Source organism: Paroedura picta, chromosome 2, assembly GCF_049243985.1.
Source record: "Paroedura picta isolate Pp20150507F chromosome 2, Ppicta_v3.0, whole genome shotgun sequence".
NCBI lineage: Eukaryota > Metazoa > Chordata > Lepidosauria > Squamata > Gekkonidae > Paroedura > Paroedura picta.
Genome location: NC_135370.1, coordinates 78,471,133 through 78,489,625, shown reverse-complemented (window position 1 = coordinate 78,489,625; position 18,493 = coordinate 78,471,133). Strand labels below are relative to the sequence as shown.

Sequence of the window (18,493 nt, the reverse complement as noted above, 5' to 3'; positions counted from 1 at the left end):
AGACCAACCTCATAGGCATTAAGGATGTTACTAGGGCCAGTATGTGGAGAAAGGATTTGGGGGGAGACATGGCCACTGGATCTTAAGGCTGGTAGAATGAGAAGCGTCTGAAGAAGATTGAATCCCAACAAAGCTTGCTGGGACCCAAGTGATACTAACTGTTCATTCACTGGGGACAGGCAACATCTACCCAAACATCAGGCTAGAATCAGCAGCCTTGGATTTCAAAACTTGTAGGAGCCCTTCACTTGATAATCACAGATTTAGGACATGTGAGGTCTAGCCTAATAAGGTCTGGATATTTATTTTATTTCACTGCATGCCTGGGATAATGCCACAAGCCCACAATACATGGCAATTAGCTTCTAGAGCAGTGCCTGGTACTACTCATTAAGCTTTGAAACCCAAGACTGCTGATTCTAGCCTGGGGATCTCAGCTGTCATTTTTTACAGATCTAATTTCTAGCTGTCATGATTGAAATGAGCACAATTAGTTAAGGGAAGCATCTATTAAATATCCAACATTAGGAGTGGTTTTGAATGCTTTTATATAGATAGACTTTCCCTACAGTTTTTTGGTTCCTCTCCATCAAGCTCAGCTATTAGTCTCTACAAATGTCCTAGAGTTCCATTCATCCTCTTTACCACAACTTTGTTTTGCAAGGAGGATTCAGCATTAAATTTACATGGGAGAAGTAAGCACGTGCCATGTCTGCTGCTGATGGAACAACTGAGTGATTTTATGAGACCAAATATTTGCATAGTTAATACAACTTGGTACACTTGCATGAAATGTTTCTCCCTTGATGTAAAAGTGCCAGTTAAAAAAAAAATCTCACAGAATATAAAGCATTCAGCTTAATGCTAAACATTTCTAAAATTTCTAATACATCAAACAAGCAAAGCAACAATGTAATCCCATATTCATGAGTTTAACGAAACACCTAAGAAATCTGTCAGTCAGCTTTTTTGTGGGAGAAAAATGTATGGAATGTTTCTTGAAGAGCAGGTGGAATTGATCCAAGTAGTTCCATAATGTAAATGAGCCTAAATCCTCCTCCTTCAAGGAATGCTTTATGTGCATGCCGTTAAAGCCTTCAGGGATGCAATGTCAGTTCCACTCCATGTTGTAGCTGAGACAGCCCTGGCAGAATCCGAGCAAGTAAATATTTGCTGTGTTTGCAGTGACAGAAGGCAAGCACTTTCTTGCAAAAAGCTGCAATGGCAGGGTGTGAATGGATGGGCCTGAAGGAGTGTCAATATTAACACTCTCCCCTAACCTTCTATGCATCACAAGCAGTGTTTAGCCAGAGAAATCCTTAGTAACACAGAAATAACACTGTATCTTTCTTCTGGTTTGGAACTGTATCTGCTTTGTTGAGTAACTGACCTGCAAGCAGCAGAGATTCAGATGAACTTACTTTGTCCTATTCAACACCATCAGTCCTTCTTACCAAACATGCTAGTCCTGCACCATGACCACATGCCTTTGTTTGGAGAGAAACAGAACTATGATCCCATGCAGAATAAGGCAGATTTTTACAGAACATGTTCCATGTGACTTCACCATCCAAAATATTGGGGGGTGGGGGTGGGAATTCAGCCAATTTTTTAAAAAAGTAGATCTCTTAACAGCATTAAAAATGTGTACTTATTTAAATGATCTAGTCCTGTAAACTTGAAATATTGGTACACCTTCATCAATGGACATGGTCACAAAGTTCAGAAAAGATAGGTTTCTGCCATGAACTGTTTTTATGTCAAGAAGGACAGTGGGGCAGGTTGCAAAACACACACACACACAGGGGGAGAAGCAAATTTTACAAACAGGAAAGAAGGGACAGGGAAAACATTCTTTAAAAGTCAGCAAAGACGTTGTAATGTTAAATTTTAGCACCAAGACACACAGCTGAACTTCACTGTAAAGGAAAAGACCAATTACCACATTGAAACCATTTTTATTTATTACTCCATTGTATTTGAGTAAAGTCTACCAGAGCACCATTTATTCTGTTACCCAATTGAGTGGCTGAAAGACCCTGACAGATTTACTTTAGGTTCGTGATTAATTTTGTTCTTTGGATTCACTGATTTTTCAGGCAGGGGATTCCCATTGTGGGGCTCTTCAGAAACAGCCTTCTGACTTTCTGCCCCAGTGATATCTTGCAAAAAGGAAGGGCAGTCTGCTTGTTGCTCTGCAGGAGGTGGTCACATCTTGCATTCTTATGGGAGGGGGAGACGTCGCTGGGAAGGGCAGGCTGCTCTCTCTGCAGCAAGTCACTCAGATGTCCAAGCTGTCTCCAACTCTGCTCTGAGTACAAGACAGTGAGTAATCTAGCAAGGAGAGAGCCTGTTTCCCTAGACTAGCAGCGCCATCTACTGGTGGTCCCCAACCTTTTTATCACCAGGGACCATTCAATACTTGACAATTTTACTGAGGCCCGGTGGGGGGGGGGTAGTTTACTCCTCTACTCTCAACCACTGTCCTAACGCTCTCTGATCGCTATGGTAATGTTTAAACATCCCTTCAAAATAAGATACAGACATGCCACAACAATGAACATAAGGAACATTTTATTTTCATGGAAATTTTAACTCATGACAATGACAAATCAATGGGAACCCTGAGCTTGTTTCTCTGCAATGAGATAGTCCCATCTGGGAGTGATGGAGACAATGACACCCGAAGTGTATTGTAAAGGGCTAAGGGGGGGGGGGGAGAAGGCGTCCTTCGGGGCCCACCTCCAATTAGTTGAAGGACCACATGTGGTCTGCGGCCCACAGGTTGGGGATCACTATTGTAGGGAATATCATTTTGCATGAGCCATAAACTATCCTGGCTAGTGGCACATCACATGAAACCATTTCCTAATAGACATAATGTTTGCATACAAATTGTTGACTATTTCCAATAAGTTTTTTTGAGGGGAGGAAATGTATCAAGGGAAAGATATAATTCACAGCATTCCATTGTGCCCTTGAGTCTTATAACCATACCTTCCCCCTAAAGGATGCAGACAGCACAGAGAGCATTGAAGAGACCTTTACCCCATCATTGTTATGTATGGTTCTATAATGCCCCAATGCTCCTCAGTATGATCTACATAGAATACACTCTCCTTAGAGGAGACAGGTGCAGCCTCCAACCTGGCAAGATGTTCATAACATTAAAATATAAAGAAGACAGTGACACAATGCTACTGCAGTCATATTGACCTATCTCTGTATTGAATATAGATTACAAATCCTTGCCACAATAATGGCAGAAAGATTAAGAAAATGTTTACCAAATTAAATACATTTTGTTCAAACAGGCTCAAACATAATATACAATTTATAATAGATACAACTGAATTGGTGAATAAGGGGGGGAAATAGTATTTTTTTTATTTTTGAATGTAAATAAAGCATTTGACAATCTTAAATGACCTTTTTACCAAATGTACTTCAGAGTACAGACTGTGGCCCGAAATTCTAGAACTGGATGCAAAATATATACTCCAACCAACAAGCAATATTTTAATAAATGAAAAACTAATAGAAGCTCTTTCAATAGAAAAAGAAACACAGCAAGGCTGTCCCTTGTCACTTCTATTTATCCTAGCAATAGAGACTTTAGATACAAAGATTAGTCAAGACACAAGTATCAAAGGAATAAAAGTGCATGAGATGGAATTAAAAATGAAAAGCTATGCACCAAAATTGTTACAATATGTAATGGAACAGACTGATGAATTTGGATCTCTTTCAGAATATAAAATAAATAGAAAAAAGACAAAAATGATAATTAAATTCTTAACAGTTTAAAAGTTTAAAAACCATATAAATGTATTGCAATGCATGTTAATGTATTATACTGCAGAAGCAAACACTCCAGCCATTATTATTCCAATTTATTATTATTATTATTATTATTATTATTATTATTATTATTATTATTATTATTATTATTATTATTCCAATAAGACAGAAACATGGCAGAGGATCCAATAAGCCTATTTGGATGAACAGGGAACTTTAGGAAGAGCTAAGGAAGAAAAAGGAAATGTTCAAGAAATGGAGAGAAGGATAAATCTCTAAAGAAGGTTACTAGGCTCTATAGGTCAGGCATCAGAGAGGCCAAAGCTAGGAGTCAGCTGAGACTGGTCAGGGAAGCCCAAAATAAAAAGAAAAGCTTCTTCAAAGCAAATGTAAAGTAAATGAGACTTGCCAATTAGGCCCATTATGCACGGCCGCCGAAATGGTGATTTCAGGTCACATGGAAAATGCGGAGGGGGAAGAAGCGAAGCAAACCGCTTATGCACGGGACGGGACGCAACGGCAGCAAAACCCAGAGTAACCGATTATGCACGTGGCAACCCCAGTGCCACTTCTAGTTGCACCCCGGTCACCCGGAAGCTGCGCTTTCTTCTGTGTTTCACTAACGTGGCTTTTACAGTGGCATGCACCGAATCTGTGGCTGGTTGCAGCCGGCGCCGTGCGTTATCAGTGATTTTAGTCACCGCCATTCCACTCCGAATGCGCGCTATCGCCCCTGTGCATAATGGGCTTTAGCCTCTCTCACCACAATTCAGACGTATTTATAGTAGTCTCTTAGTTTGGGTTTGGCTGCTGATATAACCTTTAACTGGAATACAGTACAGTCTTGGTAAGCCTTTATTAATTTTGTAATTTTGTGGTATAAATTGGCTATAGGATTGGGAATGACTTCCATAATGGTTGCCTCTATTTTTCAGATAAGAGAACATAATGCTATTAGAATTTGAGTATCTTAATATACAGCCCTATCGCTCATCCACTGTAACCTGCCACCCCCTTGACCCTTCACAGAATCAGCCACTCTGTTAGATGGCTATCCAGCCTCTGTTTTAAAATTTCCAAAGATGGAGAACCCACCACCTCCCAAGGAAGCCTGCTACACTGAGGGCCATTCCACACAAGGACCAATGTTGCCAATTGCTTTCACAAAGGGGAAATGCTATTTTAAATAGTGGAATCTCGGCATTCCGCATACCTTCATTTGTAGTGGAATCCAGTAGCGTTTCATTCGTTCCCCACAGGTCTTCAGTGTCGCAGGAATCGCTAGAAAGGAAGCGATTTTTTTCTGTGCTTGTTCCTGCCCCTGGCTGTCAATCAAACGGAACAGCCAATGGGCGGTTGTTATCATGCTCCCCAAAAGCCCCTTTCCATTTAAGCACAGTTTTAAAAAAAAACACACACACACACATGGTGCAACAAATATGCGTTGATTCGTTGCAACAGAGAGACCCATCTAGCTGGTGTGTGAGCTGGCGACTCATCGTTACCACGCTCCCCCAAGTGGGGGGAAAATCCCCCCCCCCCGCACGGGCTCAATTTTTGGCCAAAATTAAAGGGAACTGGTGAACAGGGGGCTGTGTTGTGCTTGGGGAATTAAGGGAGATTTAAAGCACTTCTGTGGAGGGAGTGTAGCGATTTTCTGAGGGTGAATCCACTTTTCCAGATTCCCCGAAAATCGCTACAATGAAGCGATTTTGGTGCTAGTGTTGCAGGAGTGTTGCAGATTGCTCACGACGTCATGTGGAACGTAGTTTTAGTGGTGAAAACAAAATGTAAGACTAGTGCTATATTGAAGTTGTGCAGAGTGGCCCTGAGAAACCGCTCTAATTGTCAGGAACTTCTCCTAAGGAAGTGCAGAGCTCCTTCTCACTGACAGTCTTCAAGCAGCAGCTGGTTAGCTATTTATCCTAGATGCTTTAGGCTAATCCTGCATTGAGCAGGGAGTTGGACTAGATGGCCTATATGACCCTTTCCAACTCTATAATTCTATGACAAGTTAGGAATATAAAGGTATAAGGAAGTGGATGTTGAATATGTAGAAATGACAAAATATGTAACTTGGAATATGTAATAATCATGAAAATAATAATATAGTTGTAGAATAGAATAGATATAAAATTTGAAACTCAAAATGTATGAAGTAAGGAAACTGTATTTTGTAGAGACTGTCTTGAAGTTTGTTATGGAGATGTTGGGGAGAAATATCTTCTGTCCTATAGCTGGTAGTATATAATGATTTTTGATATATGTAGTTTCTTATGTAATCTCTCCTTTTGTGTCTCTTCTATATTATTACCTTGTATTTTAAAATATTTTAAAACATTAATGACCTGAGATAAGCAGTGCCAAATTATTTGTTTTATTCAAGAATATGCCCCACAGTTCCTGTAGTAGTTGGATAGGTGATTGCTAACCTGGTCCTAATCTTCTGAATGATACATAAGTATTTGCTTCAAAGGCCCAGGGTAGGAGTAGAAGGGGAAATGCACGTGGTCTGAGTTTGCCAAAATGCCGATGACCAGCATCTGACTAGTGGAATTACCTGTATCAAAGTCTTTTGATAAACATCATAGAATGGGAGCCCAGACAGCCAGCATTTAGACACAGGTTACAAAGACCAGCAACTGGCCTACTTTCGAGTTCGCCTGTGGTATGTTCCAGGAGCCAGCAATTCCAGAGTCAAATCAGTGATTACTGCAGTAAGACCCCATATACGGTGAGGACCGTGCAGAAAGACAGGCAGTGTGTAACTGTATTGCCTCTTGTGGCAGAAGTTTGTGTAGCCCTGGTTTTCTTCTTTCAGCAAGTGAGAAATGGAGAGCGAGAAGACAGTCTCAACCTGCAAATCAAATTGCAAAGATAGGTGAGCTATATAGAACACATCTCCCAGTTAGCTGTGGAGCCACGGTTTCCTCTCACGAGTCTTAAAGAGTTCTTCTAAAAGAACAGAAAATCAAAAAACCAGTCCTAACAGGAACACACACAAGCCGTCCAATGTGATCTTTCAGTCCTAACTATAGTACAGGAGTTTGGGGTGGCTTCTGAATCATGTGTTCCACCCCCCCCCCAATGTCTTTTTGCCAATGTCTAATAAAATGAAAGCCTGACTGGAAGCTACCAACAGTAACAGTACCAGGGAAATGTGTGTCAATAATAGTCATGCCTCCCCAGTTCAGCTAGTTAGATCCAAGTAGAGGATACCAACAAAATAGAGGATACCCCCAGACTGAGAGGTCGAACCTACCAAGGGAGTGTCAAAGTTATTGTTGTTGAAATACTGTTCTAGTTCTAATTGGTATGTTGTTGTTGTTATATTGTTATATTGATACTGATACTGTTCCATGGAAATGTTCCAAAATGTTTTCTGTAAACTGCCCAGAGCCGTAAGGAAGGGCAGTATGAACGAATGAATGAAAGAATTAATGAATATAAATAAATAAATAAATAAATAAATAAATAAATAAATAAATAAATAAATAAATAAATAAATAAATAAATAAATAGTCTCTCACATAAATGCCCAAAGGAATAAGTGGCAGTATTGGAGAGTGTGACTTTCTGACGAACACCCACACTCAGTACACAGCTGGAAAGTTCAAATTGTTTGCACTTTATGGTTACTGATGGTTCCTTAGTGAGTCCTGCTTATGATTAACATCTTTAGTAAACATATCACACCAGTACTCTCCCAGGTACACTGACTCCAGATTGGAGACCAAATCAAATTCAAGGTTTTTACTCTCATGTTCAAGAACCTAAAATGGTCTGGGACCCCTGTACCTTTGGGACCATTATACCCTATACCCCCCCACACACCAAAACTTTTAAGATCAGGCTGTCTAAATCTGCTTTGGTGTCCAGCCACAGAGAGATAAAACTGATCTCAATCAGGGCTTTTTTGGCCTTGACCCTGGCCTGGTAGGATATTCTGCCTGAAGAGGTCAGGGCCCTCTGGGATTTTAAACAATTCCAGAGGGCCTGTAAAACCGAGCTGTTCCACCAAGTCTATGGTTGAGGCCAGGCAATAACAGCATGAGATGTTGGCCTCCCCGTTTGAAACATTCACCAACAGGACCCCTCAGGATTCTGATCAATCCCCACAGGGAGACAAATAATAGGAGGTGGTTTTATGAAGGATCTTTGTATTGTTACTATTTAACATTTTTAAACGTTAACTATCCTGAGCTAACTGGGATGGGGTGGTATAAAAATAAAACATTTTATTTATTTCTTTTAAATTCTAGCAGAACCACCTCAAATATGGCTTTCATCTCTATCACATCCTTCCCCCATCCAACAAGGAGCTCAGGGCAGCACGTATGATTTTCTCATTCTCAGTTTTATCCGTACAACAGTCCTGTGTGGTAGAGTTCAGAAAGAATGGGGATTTGGACCTGGGTCTCAAAAGTCCTGGTCCAACACTCCATTACAGTTTTAAACATCACATCCCACTGGTTTTCATACTACTCTTCCTGACAAGAAGCAGGACTTTCTTTATTTCTCAGCTACCTGTGATTTCTTCAGACAACCACAGGACACTGCAAGTGACACAAAATGTTAGGAAAAGCCCATAAGCCTTGTTGCCGTGGAAAAGGAAATCATTAAAAATATGGTAAATTGTTACAGGTAGACCAGGAGTGTCTGCATTTTCTATATGTTCCTCACTTGAAGAAGAAGAAAAGTTGGCTCTTATATGCCACTTTTCTCTACCCGAAGGAGTCTCAAAGAGGCTTACAGTCACCTTCCCTTTCCTCTCCCCACAACAGACACCCTGTGAGGTGGGTGAGGCTGAGAGAGCCCTGATATCACTGCTTGGTCAGAACAGCTTTATCAGTGCTGTGGTGAGCCCAAGGTCACCCAGCTGGCTGCATGTGGGGGAGCAGCGAATCAAACCTGGCTCCTCAGATTAGGAGTCTGCACTCCTAATCACTACACCAAGCTGGCTCTTGGAAAAGGCAGCACTTGACTTACCTCTTGGGAATTAGGCTTCAGGGTCAGATGCTCCAGAGGACCCAGGTTTGCAAGTACAGGAGCCACACTCAATCCTCTCTGAAAGGAATCCAGAGTTAAAAACGAAGGAACTTGAAGCTCCTTCATGCTTTTCCTGCAAAAAACAGTCAAAAGTGCTAAATCTCTTAGCCAAGCCCCCCTGCCCCTCAAGCAAGCCTTTTCCACCCACATCACAGTCCCAGGTAATTCTCCACCTTCCTCATAATCGCTCTATTCCATAAGAATTCTCAAAACCATCTGAGTCCCTTGTGGAAACCCATCCAACAGCAAAGGTCTTGGGACCCTGATATACCATTACCCTGTCAGGTATAGGTTTCATGACTCCCCAGATGCAGTCCTCTCCCACACGCAGGTTCAGCTCTTCATGAGTCTCCCTGATTGCTGTGGCAATGGCATCCCGGTCACAGGAGTCACGCTTACCACCTGGGAAGCTGTATGAGCAAAGCAAAGTTCTTTTAGAGGTGAAAATCAAGACTAGAAAGTCAAGGGAGTCTTGCAGTGATTGGATCTGAAAGGCAATGACCGACTTGAGAGAAAGAGACTAGTCTAAGACATTAGGAGGATCATGCATTGTGATTGAGGGCTATTTGTTTTCCTTTGAGAACTATGGAGCCCATGAAGGAACAAGCAGAGCTTCTGAAGAGAATAACCCTGCTCAAATGTATTAGAAAAGTAGATTGAGCTACCCAATACCTGACATCTCCTTTGTGTAGTCCAGTCATGGTGCTGGAACGCAGGGTATACAAGACAGCTGGAACCCCAGACACAGAACACAGAGACACCAGAACAGCTGCTGACACAGGCTCTTGGGTATAGCAGTTGGTGGATGCCTTTAGCAGCCTGCGACACCGTTGCTCATTTTCCCAGGATAAGTATCTGCGTACTGGGCCCACATTGAAAACAGGTGCAGGGAGCATACCATGGCAAAGGTGGTGAAGAGCTGGAAGCATAGTGCTCTATAGGAGGAAAAATAAAAATGTTCTCCATTCAAACTAAACCAGAGGTATGAAAACAAGCAGTCAGTGATACTGCACAAAGAAGCCTCAATCAATATCCTAGGAATTTACATGACTTTTAGAATTTACAATCACAAGGGCAATCATTAATTCACCTCCTATTCCTCAGTCCCGTAATCCTTTACCGCTTGGCCATGCTATCCAAATGTCTGCTAGAGCACAAGAGGGAAAAGAAATACCAGAAATAAGTATGATCCAGCAAAAAAAGAAGAAAGAAAAAGTGGTGGTGGTGAACCATGCAGTTGTCCAGGGTCCACCATTCATGGAGACTTCTGTCTCATCAGCCAGCTGGAAGACAAAGACATGCTGGCTGATATTCAGGAGGCAGATATCAGCTGCAGTTTTCTGCTAGCTGGAGGGGACAGAGAAATGCCATCAGAGATCAGATGTACTCTGAGATGTCTTGACTAGGGCGAGTAGGGAGCAGTCTACCACATCAGGCTGGCCATTAGGATCACTGTGGCTAAGTGTTCTGGGGCCAAGTAAAGAGCTAGTAGTTTGGCATGGCGAAGATCGTAGAATGCCAGCTGTGCTACTCTTGTGACCTGAGCCTCCATTGCGAGGGAAGCATCCAGGATCACACCCAGGTTCCTGGTGGAGCAAGCCACTGATAACTGCACTCCATCCAGGTTGGGCAAACGTGTTTCCTTACTTGGACCCTTCCTGCCTAGCCATATGACCTCCGTCTTTGAAGGACTGAGCTTCAGACAATTCTGCTTGAGCCACCTTGTCACTGCTTCCAGGCAGCAGGCTAATGCTTCTGGGGGAGAATCAGGGTGGTCATCCATCAGGAGGAAGAGCTGGGTGTCATCTGTATATTGGTGACATCTCAGTTCGAACTTCCATACCAGTTGGGCAAGAGGGCACATGAAGATGTTAAATAGGATTTGAAAGAGGACCACTCCTTGAGGGACTCCGCATGTAAGTTGGTGGTGGTTTGAGGATCTCTTTCCTATTGCTACCCTCTGTCTGCGACCCCAGAGAAAGGAGATCGGCCATTGAAGGGCTATCCCCTGTATTCTGGCAACGGTGAGGCAGTGAGCTAGAAGCTCATGGTTAACTCTGTCAAATGCTGCCAAAAGGTCTAATAGTACAAGCAGCGCCAACCTGCCTCGGTCCAACTAGTGACAGAGGTCATCAATCACAGCAACTAGCACTGTTTCTCTGGGTGTCACAAGTCATGGTCCAACACCTAAACACAACATCACCCTGGTTTTCACACTACTCTTCCTGACAGCAGCAGGACTTTCTGTTATTATTATTTATTGCTGTTACCTTTATTTGATATAGTTACAGAGTTTGATGTACTGTTTTTTGTTTCTCGTTCCCTGTGAATTGCCCTGGACCTTAGGGGAGGGTGGTATACAAATGTAATAAATAAATAGGAAGGAAGATGGAAGGGGGAAGGGGAGGGAGGGGTAGATAGATTGATGGACAGATAGGACAATGAAAGCTGAGGGAAGTTAGCTGTCCTCAAGAGAACAGAATGAGGAGAATATACCTTCCCACAACCCTTAGAGGGTTGTGGGAAGGTATATAAGGTCTCTTAACTCAGGGCAAAGGAATATTTCTCAGCCAGCTGTGACAGAACCCAGAGAGAATGGGCTGGAGTAAAGAGAAGGATCAGGGGTGACCTACATTAAAACATCTCCCTTTCAGAGCTGAAACTCTGAGGAACTCCCAGAAGTAAGCCATAGTCATCTGCCCATCATATCACCAAGTTTGGGGCTTGAATTCATATGCTTGTCTGATTATTCATTTCATTGCCCAGTTTGTCTTAAGGCCACAGTCAAGCTCAGCTGTAGCCGGAGAAGCCTCACTGGGTGAATGAAGCCTCGCTGGTTCGTTGCTTTCCCTGCTCGCTCCGAGGGGGGGGAAAATGGCGATCGCTTTGCCAGAAGTTTGGAGGAGAGAGCCAGGGGGAGGGGCTTTGTTGGAACCGCAACAATGAGAACGCACAGGTCTTTTTCACTAGTGTTGCAGATTGTTCGCAAGAGTGTAGCGCTTTTCGAAGGGTGAATCTACTTTTCCTGATTTCCTTAGAAATGCTACAACGAATCGCTTTTCGCGGAACTGTTGCAGGAGTGTTGCAGATTGTGTGCGATGTCTTGTGGAACTGCAAATTAGTAGCCTTTACAATATGAACGTTAGTAGCATTTACAATATGAAGAAGAGCCTCTTGTGGCGCAGAGTGGTAAGGCAGCAGACATGCAGTCTGAAAGCTCTGCCTATGAGGCTGGGAGTTCAATCCCAGCAGCCGGCTCAAGGTTGACTCAACCTTCCATCCTTCCGAGGTTGACTCAACCTTCCAACCTTCCATCCTTCCGGTAATGACTGGGGAAGGCACTGGCAAACCAACCCTGTATGGAGTCTGCCATGAAAACGCTAGAGGGCGTCACCCTAAGGGTCAGACATGACCCAGTGCTTACACAGGGGGATACCTTTACCTTTACAATATGAAAGCCTTCTGCTACATTAAACCCATGCGAAATGGCCCCAAGTGTTGAACTACGACTGAGGCGAACTGATTCAACTCCCCATGTGGTTATAAAACTCCTGCGTGAACATGGGCTGCTCATTTAGCCTAATCTACCACATAGGGCTGTTGTGAAGAGACAGTCTAAATGAGGGGACTATGCATACTGCTCTTTGGGGAATAAGACTAAATATGTTGTTTTTAAATGGTTTGTTAAACAAGCCTACCGATCGAGACTGATGCATGGTACAGCACAGAAACCTCTGTTAAGCCTAGTTGCCACTTAAATTGCATGTGGAGGCTATTTCTTATATCTAAGCTGCCCTTAGTATTGCCTTCTCCACATAAACACTTTACTATTATTCTTTTTGCACAAAAACACATTGCAATGCAACTGGATGATGCCCTAGCTGTAGTTAAGGGTACTTACTCAAATGACTGTACTAGGGCTATCTCAAGGGGTTTATATTTTTAGGGGATTTTATGTGGCTTTTATTATTGTTACCGGCCACGAGCCATTGTGTGGGAGTGGCAGGTAACAAACTGAAACATAAATTTAAAAGTTTTGGAAGCACTGGAGCGTTGGGAGCGAGCCAGGGAGGCCCATGTTTCGTAAGCGTCGTCAGCGTCCTGCTGCTCGGGGCGAGAAGGGCTGATGACTCTCGTCTGGCGGTTTATGAGGCCGAAAACCGAAAGCGGCCCTGGCGACACGACCTGAGGCGAGGGGCTTGAAGGACAGAAGCTTCGCCTCGTACCGTCGAGGAGGAGCGCGACCGCAGTGGCGCCGCCTCACAAGGCTCTTGCTGGCCGCGAAAGGCGTGGGCTACAGCCGGGTGACGTTGCCTGGCATTTAACGCCGCTCCTGGGCTTGCCGCAGTCACCATTTGGACCGGTCTCGCCGGCCGCTCTCCTCAGACAACCCCCGCAGCCCCACTCGAGGCAGGAGGCGAAACGGGCAGCAAAAATGAAGCGGAGTCTTGGGGCAGCTTCCTCAAGCTTAAGGCTCCAGAAAGGGTTTGCTAGCGCGTGCTTCTTTAAGGGGCGCCAAGGCGGCAGTCCTAACAAATGCTTACCCAAGAGTGAACCCTAATGAATAAAATGGACATGACTTCTGAGTAAACATGACTGAGATTGCACACTAAGGACGGGAAGGGAATGTCAAATGTTTCGCTCGGCCCTCAACAAACATGGCGCCCCAAGAAACTTCCCAACTTCCCTCAACAAATGAAAAACGTCGGCGTTTGTACGTAAAAAAGACGCACTTCCGCCAGGCGATGTAATGAAACGCACCTTCTCCAGTTCCGAGTCCCGGTCCTCCCTGGAAAGACGGATTCTTCTGTCCCGAGAGCTCTAGTGCCAGAGAGTTGACGGACCGCCCTAGTCTACCAATGGGGTCTAAGGGACGTCAAAGCCCCGCCCCTTAGCTGGCCCCAGAGACGTGATTCCCTCCCGCCGGAGGCCTTTCATTTCGAGGCGGAGTTTGGAACAAACTGCTGCCTTTAATCACGCGCGAGAAAGTCGAAGGGATAGCGCGGATTTTCCCAGATTGCAGAGGCAGGTTCCAGTTTTGAATATTCGTTAATATATATTTAAAAAATTAAACTAGCACAGCAAGAAGACTTCTTGCGGAATTTTTGGTGGCGTACTGCCACATTCCATAAATGTGGAAGGCACTGGTTGTAATGAACTTACATAGGTATGATTTTTCAATTTCATGATGGCAAAAAATAGTCACTTTCCCGCAGATCTAGTCCAATGCATTGCCATAATTTATTTAACCCGTTGTATTTCACTAGTAAGGGCCTCTTGTGGCGCAGAGCAGTAAGGCAGCAGACATGCAGTCTGAAAGCTCTGCCCATCAGGCTGGGAGTTCAGTCCCAGCAGCCAGCTTAAGGTTGACTCAGCCTTCCATCCTTCCGAGGTCAGTAAAATGAGTACCCAGCTTGCTTGCTGGGGGGTAAACGGTAATGACTGGGGAAGGCACTGGCAAACCACCCCAAACTGAGTGCCATGAAAACGCTAGAGGGCGTCACCCCAAGGGTCAGACATGAACCGGTGCTTGCACAGGGGATACCTTTATTTCACTAGTAAATTCAACAAAAGTTATGACTGGATCATTCATTAGTGCATGACGTCCTGATAGCTGCAAGCAGCTGTCAAATGCACACTGCTGTATCTTCTTTTTGCAGATAAAAGAGTTCCAGTTATCCTATATCCACCATACTGTCCCCTGACTAAACTAGGGATGCCAGTTCCCAGGCAAGACCTTGGGGGGGTTACCTAGAATTATAGCTACTCTCCATACTACTGACAGAGCTTAAACAGTTCTGCAGGGCCTGCAAAAGGGAGCTCTTCCACCAGGCATTTAGTTGAGACCAAGCACAACCAACAGTGAATTAAGATCCCCTGCTCCCCTCCCTCTCAGAACTCCACCAAAGTGCTCTGGACCTGGTTGCACTGTTGCATTGTTTACACTGTTCTATTGTTACAACTACCAGTTATTAATATTGTACGGTTATTCATCTGTTATAGATTGTTTTATGTATTGTGCATATGTTCCATGTAAACCACCCTGAGGGCGGTATATAAAATAAATAAATAATTAATAAAGAGATCAGTTCCCCTTGAAAAAAATGGCTGCTTTTGAGGGTCGACCCAATCCCATTTTCTGAGTAGTTCAGCAGTGGAATCAGCTGCCTAAGGAGGAGGTGCACTCCCCCTCACTGGCAGTCTTTAAGCAGCAACTGGAGATACTTATCCAGGATACTTTAGGCTGATCCTGCATCAATCAGGATTGGACTAGATGGCCCCTTCCAACTCTATGATTTGTAACCTGCAGGTATGCTAATTTTATCCCTACCTGCTCATTTGTACCATTTACCTGAGCTGGTCTGCTGGCGGCTGATATAGAAATCAAATATTTTGTTGTTAAAAAGGGGCGGGAGGATTACTGTCTTCCTACAACTAAAGTTTCTGAACTTTATCTAGAATTCTGGTTGTCTAAACCAGTGGTCCCCAACCTTTTTATCACTGGGGACCGGTCAACCCTTGACAACTTTACTGAGGCCCGGGGGGGGGGTAGTCTTTTGCCAAGGGACGTTGCCGCCAGCTGAGCCCCTGCTCCACTTGCTTTCCCGCCGGCGCCCCTGACTTCCCGCCGCGGGGCGCTACGATAAGACACCCCCTGAAAATAAGCCATAGGGTGTCTTCTTGAGGAAAAATAAATACAAGACAGTGTCTTATTTTCAGGGAAACACCGTAATACCTGAATAAGTGAGCAGTGACTCATAAAGGCTCATACCCTGACACAAATAATCTTTAAGGTGCTATTGGACGCTCTTTTCTAGTGTTACACACTAACATGGCTATTTTGTTGTTGTTATGTGCGAAGTCATGTCCAACCCATCGCGACCCCATGGACAATGATCCTCCAGGCCTTCCTGTCCTCTACCATTCCCTGGAGTCCTTTTAAGTTTGCACCTACTGCTTCAGTGACTCCATCCATCCACCTCATTCTCTGTCGTCCCCTTCTTCTTTTGCCCTCGATCACTCCCAGCATTAGGCTCTTCTCCAGGGAGTCCTTCCTTCTCATGAGGTGGCCAAAGTATTTGAGTTTCATCTTCAGGATCTGGCCTTCTAAAGAGCAGTCAGGGCTGATCTCCTCTAGGACTGACCGGTTTGTTCGCCTTGCAGTCCAAGGGACTCGCAAGAGTCTTCTCCAGCACCAGAGTTCAAAAGCCTCAATTCTTTGACGCTCGGCCTTCCTTATGGTCCAACTTTCGCAGCCATACATTGCAACTGGGAATACCATAGCCTTGACTAAACGCACTTTTGTTGGTAGGGTGATGTCTCTGCTTTTTAGGATGCTGTCTAGATTTGCCATAGCTTTCCTCCCTAGGAGCAAGCGTCTTTTAATTTCTTTGCTGCAGTCCCCATCTGCAGTGATCTTGGAGCCGAGGAAAATAAAATCTGTCACTATCTCCATTTCTTCCCCATCTATTTGCCAGGAATTGAGAGGGCCGGCTGCCATGATCTTTGTTTTCTTGATGTTGAGTTTCAAGCCAACTTTTGCACTCTCCTCCTTCACCCGCATCAACAGGCTCTTTAGTTCCTCTTCACTTTCTGCCATTAGAGTGGTATCATCTGCATATCTGAGGTTGTTGATATTTCTCCCTGCAATCTTGATCCCAATTTGTGACTCCTCTAATCCCGCCTTTCTCATGATGTGCTCCGCATACAAGTTAAATAGGCAAGGTGACAGTATACAGCCTTGCCGAACTCCTTTCTCAATTTTGAACCAATCCGTGATTCCATGTTCAGTTCTCACTGTTGCTTCTTGACCTGCATATAAATTTCTCAAGAGACAAATAAGATGCTCTGGTATTCCCATCTCTTTAAGAACTTGCCACAATTTGTTGTGCTTCACACAATCAAAGGCTTTAGCATAGTCAATGAAGCAGAAGTAGATGTTCTTCTGGAACTCCCTAGCTTTTTCCATGATCCAGCGTATGTTGGCAATTTGATCTCTAGTTCCTCTACCTCTTCGAAATCCTGCCTGTACTTCTGGAAGTTCTCGGTCCACATATTGCTGGAGCCTAGCTTGTAGGATTTTGAGCATAACTTTGCTAGCATGAGAAATGAGTGCAATGGTGCGGTAGTTTGAACATTCTTTGGCATTGCCCTTCTTTGGGATTGGAATGTAAACTGACCTTTTCCAATCCTGTGGCCATTGCTGAGTTTTCCAAATTTGCTGGCATATTGAGTGTAGCACTTTTACTGCATCGTCCTTTAAGATTTTGAATAGTTCAACTGGAATGCTGTCACCACCACTAGCTTTATTGTTGCTCAGACTTCCTAAGGCCCATTTGACTTCACATTCCAGGATGTCTGGCTCCAGGTCAGTAACTACCCCACTGTGGTCATCAGGGATGTTAAGCTCGCTCTTGTATAGTTCTTCTGTATAATTTTGCCACCTTTGCTTAATCTCTTCTGCTTCTGTGAGGTCCCTACCATTTTGGTCCCTTATCATACCCATCTTTGCATGAAACGTTCTCTTCATATCTCCAATTTTCTTGAAAAGATCTCTGATCCTCCCCATTCTATTGTTTTCTTCTATTTGTTTGCACTGTTCATTTAAGAAGGCATTCTTATCTCTTCTAGCTTTTCTCTGGAATTCTGCATTCAATTGGGTGTATCTTTCTCTTTCTCCCTTGCCTTTCACTTCCCTTCTCTCCTTAGCTATTTGTAAAGCTTCCTCAGACAGCCATTTTGATTTCTTGCATTTCTTTTTCTTTGGGATGGTTTTAGTTGCTACCTCTTGTACAATGTCGCGAACCTCCGTCCATAGTTCTTCAGGCACTCTGTCTATCAGATCTAATTCCTTAAATCTATTTGTCACCTCTACTGTATATTCGTCGGGGATATGATTTAGTTCGTACCTGAGTGGCCTAGTGCTTTTCCCTACTTTCTTCAATTTAAGCCTAAATTTTGCAACAAGAAGCTCATGATCTGAACCACAATCAGCTCCTGGTCTTGTTTTTATTGCCTGTATAGAACTTTTCCATCTTTGGCTGCAGAGTACATAGTCAATCTGATTTCTGTGTTGACCGTCTGGTGATGTCCATGTGTAGAGTCGTCTCTTGGGTTGTTGGAAAAGAGTGTTTGCTATGACCATTGTATTCTCTTGACAAAATTCTACCAGCCTGTGCCCTGCTTCATTTTGTACTCCAAGGCCAAACTTGCCTGTTATCCCAGTTATCTTTTGGCTTCCTACTTTAGCATTCCAATCCCCCATGATGATAAGCACATCATTTTTGGCGTTGCTTCTATAAGGTGTTGTAGGGCTTCATAGAACTGATCAACTTCATCCTCTTCAGCAGCAGTGGTTGGGGCATAGACCTGGATCACTGTGATGTTGAATGGTTTGCCTTGGATTCGAACTGAGATCATTCTGTCATTTTGGGGATTGTATCCCAAGACTGCTTTTCCTACTCTCTTATTGATTATGAAAGCTACTCCATTTCTTCTGCGAGATTCTTGTCCACAGTAGTATACCTGATGGTCATCTGAATTAAATTCACCCATTCCTGTCCATTTTAGTTCACTGATTCCTAAAATGTCGATGTTCAGTCTTCTCATTTCTTGTTTAACCACGTCCATGGCTATTTATCTA

The 18,493-nt window shown here is 43.7% G+C and overlaps 1 protein-coding gene across 4 annotated transcripts; it reads right to left on the bottom strand.

The window, feature by feature from the left end:
• Positions 1–2,079: 2,079 nt before the first annotated feature.
• Positions 2,080–13,771, bottom strand: NUDT8 (nudix hydrolase 8). 4 transcript variants are annotated; one of them, XR_013228220.1, is made up of 7 exons: positions 13,612–13,771; positions 9,523–9,785; positions 9,128–9,260; positions 8,791–8,868; positions 6,362–6,658; positions 5,015–5,082; positions 2,085–3,744 (listed from the first exon to the last, which is right to left on the bottom strand). XR_013228220.1 is itself a non-coding variant. In XM_077321078.1 (5 exons), the coding sequence occupies exons 2-5, from the start codon at positions 9,777–9,779 to the stop codon at positions 6,449–6,451; spliced, it is 678 nt and encodes a 225-aa protein (XP_077177193.1). In that variant the 5' UTR covers positions 9,780–9,785; positions 13,612–13,770; the 3' UTR covers positions 5,207–6,448. The 4 variants fall into 4 exon arrangements, 1 of the variants encoding a protein (XP_077177193.1); XR_013228218.1 differs by having other exon boundaries at positions 2,080–5,126; XR_013228219.1 differs by having other exon boundaries at positions 2,080–5,082.
• Positions 13,772–18,493: the final 4,722 nt, after the last annotated feature.

Bases quoted from the DNA above. Each gene is read 5' to 3' on its own strand.
- NUDT8 (XM_077321078.1), bottom strand. From the start codon at position 9,779: ATGCTTCCAGCTCTTCACCACCTTTGCCATGGTATGCTCCCTGCACCT. The intron at 9,261-9,522 runs GTATTGGGTAGC...TTGCTCATACAG, and splicing joins CTACACAAAGGAGATGTCAG to CTTCCCAGGTGGTAAGCGTG. The intron at 6,659-8,790 runs GTAAGTCAAGTG...TTTGATTTGCAG, and splicing joins TGAAGCCTAATTCCCAAGAG to GTTGAGACTGTCTTCTCGCT.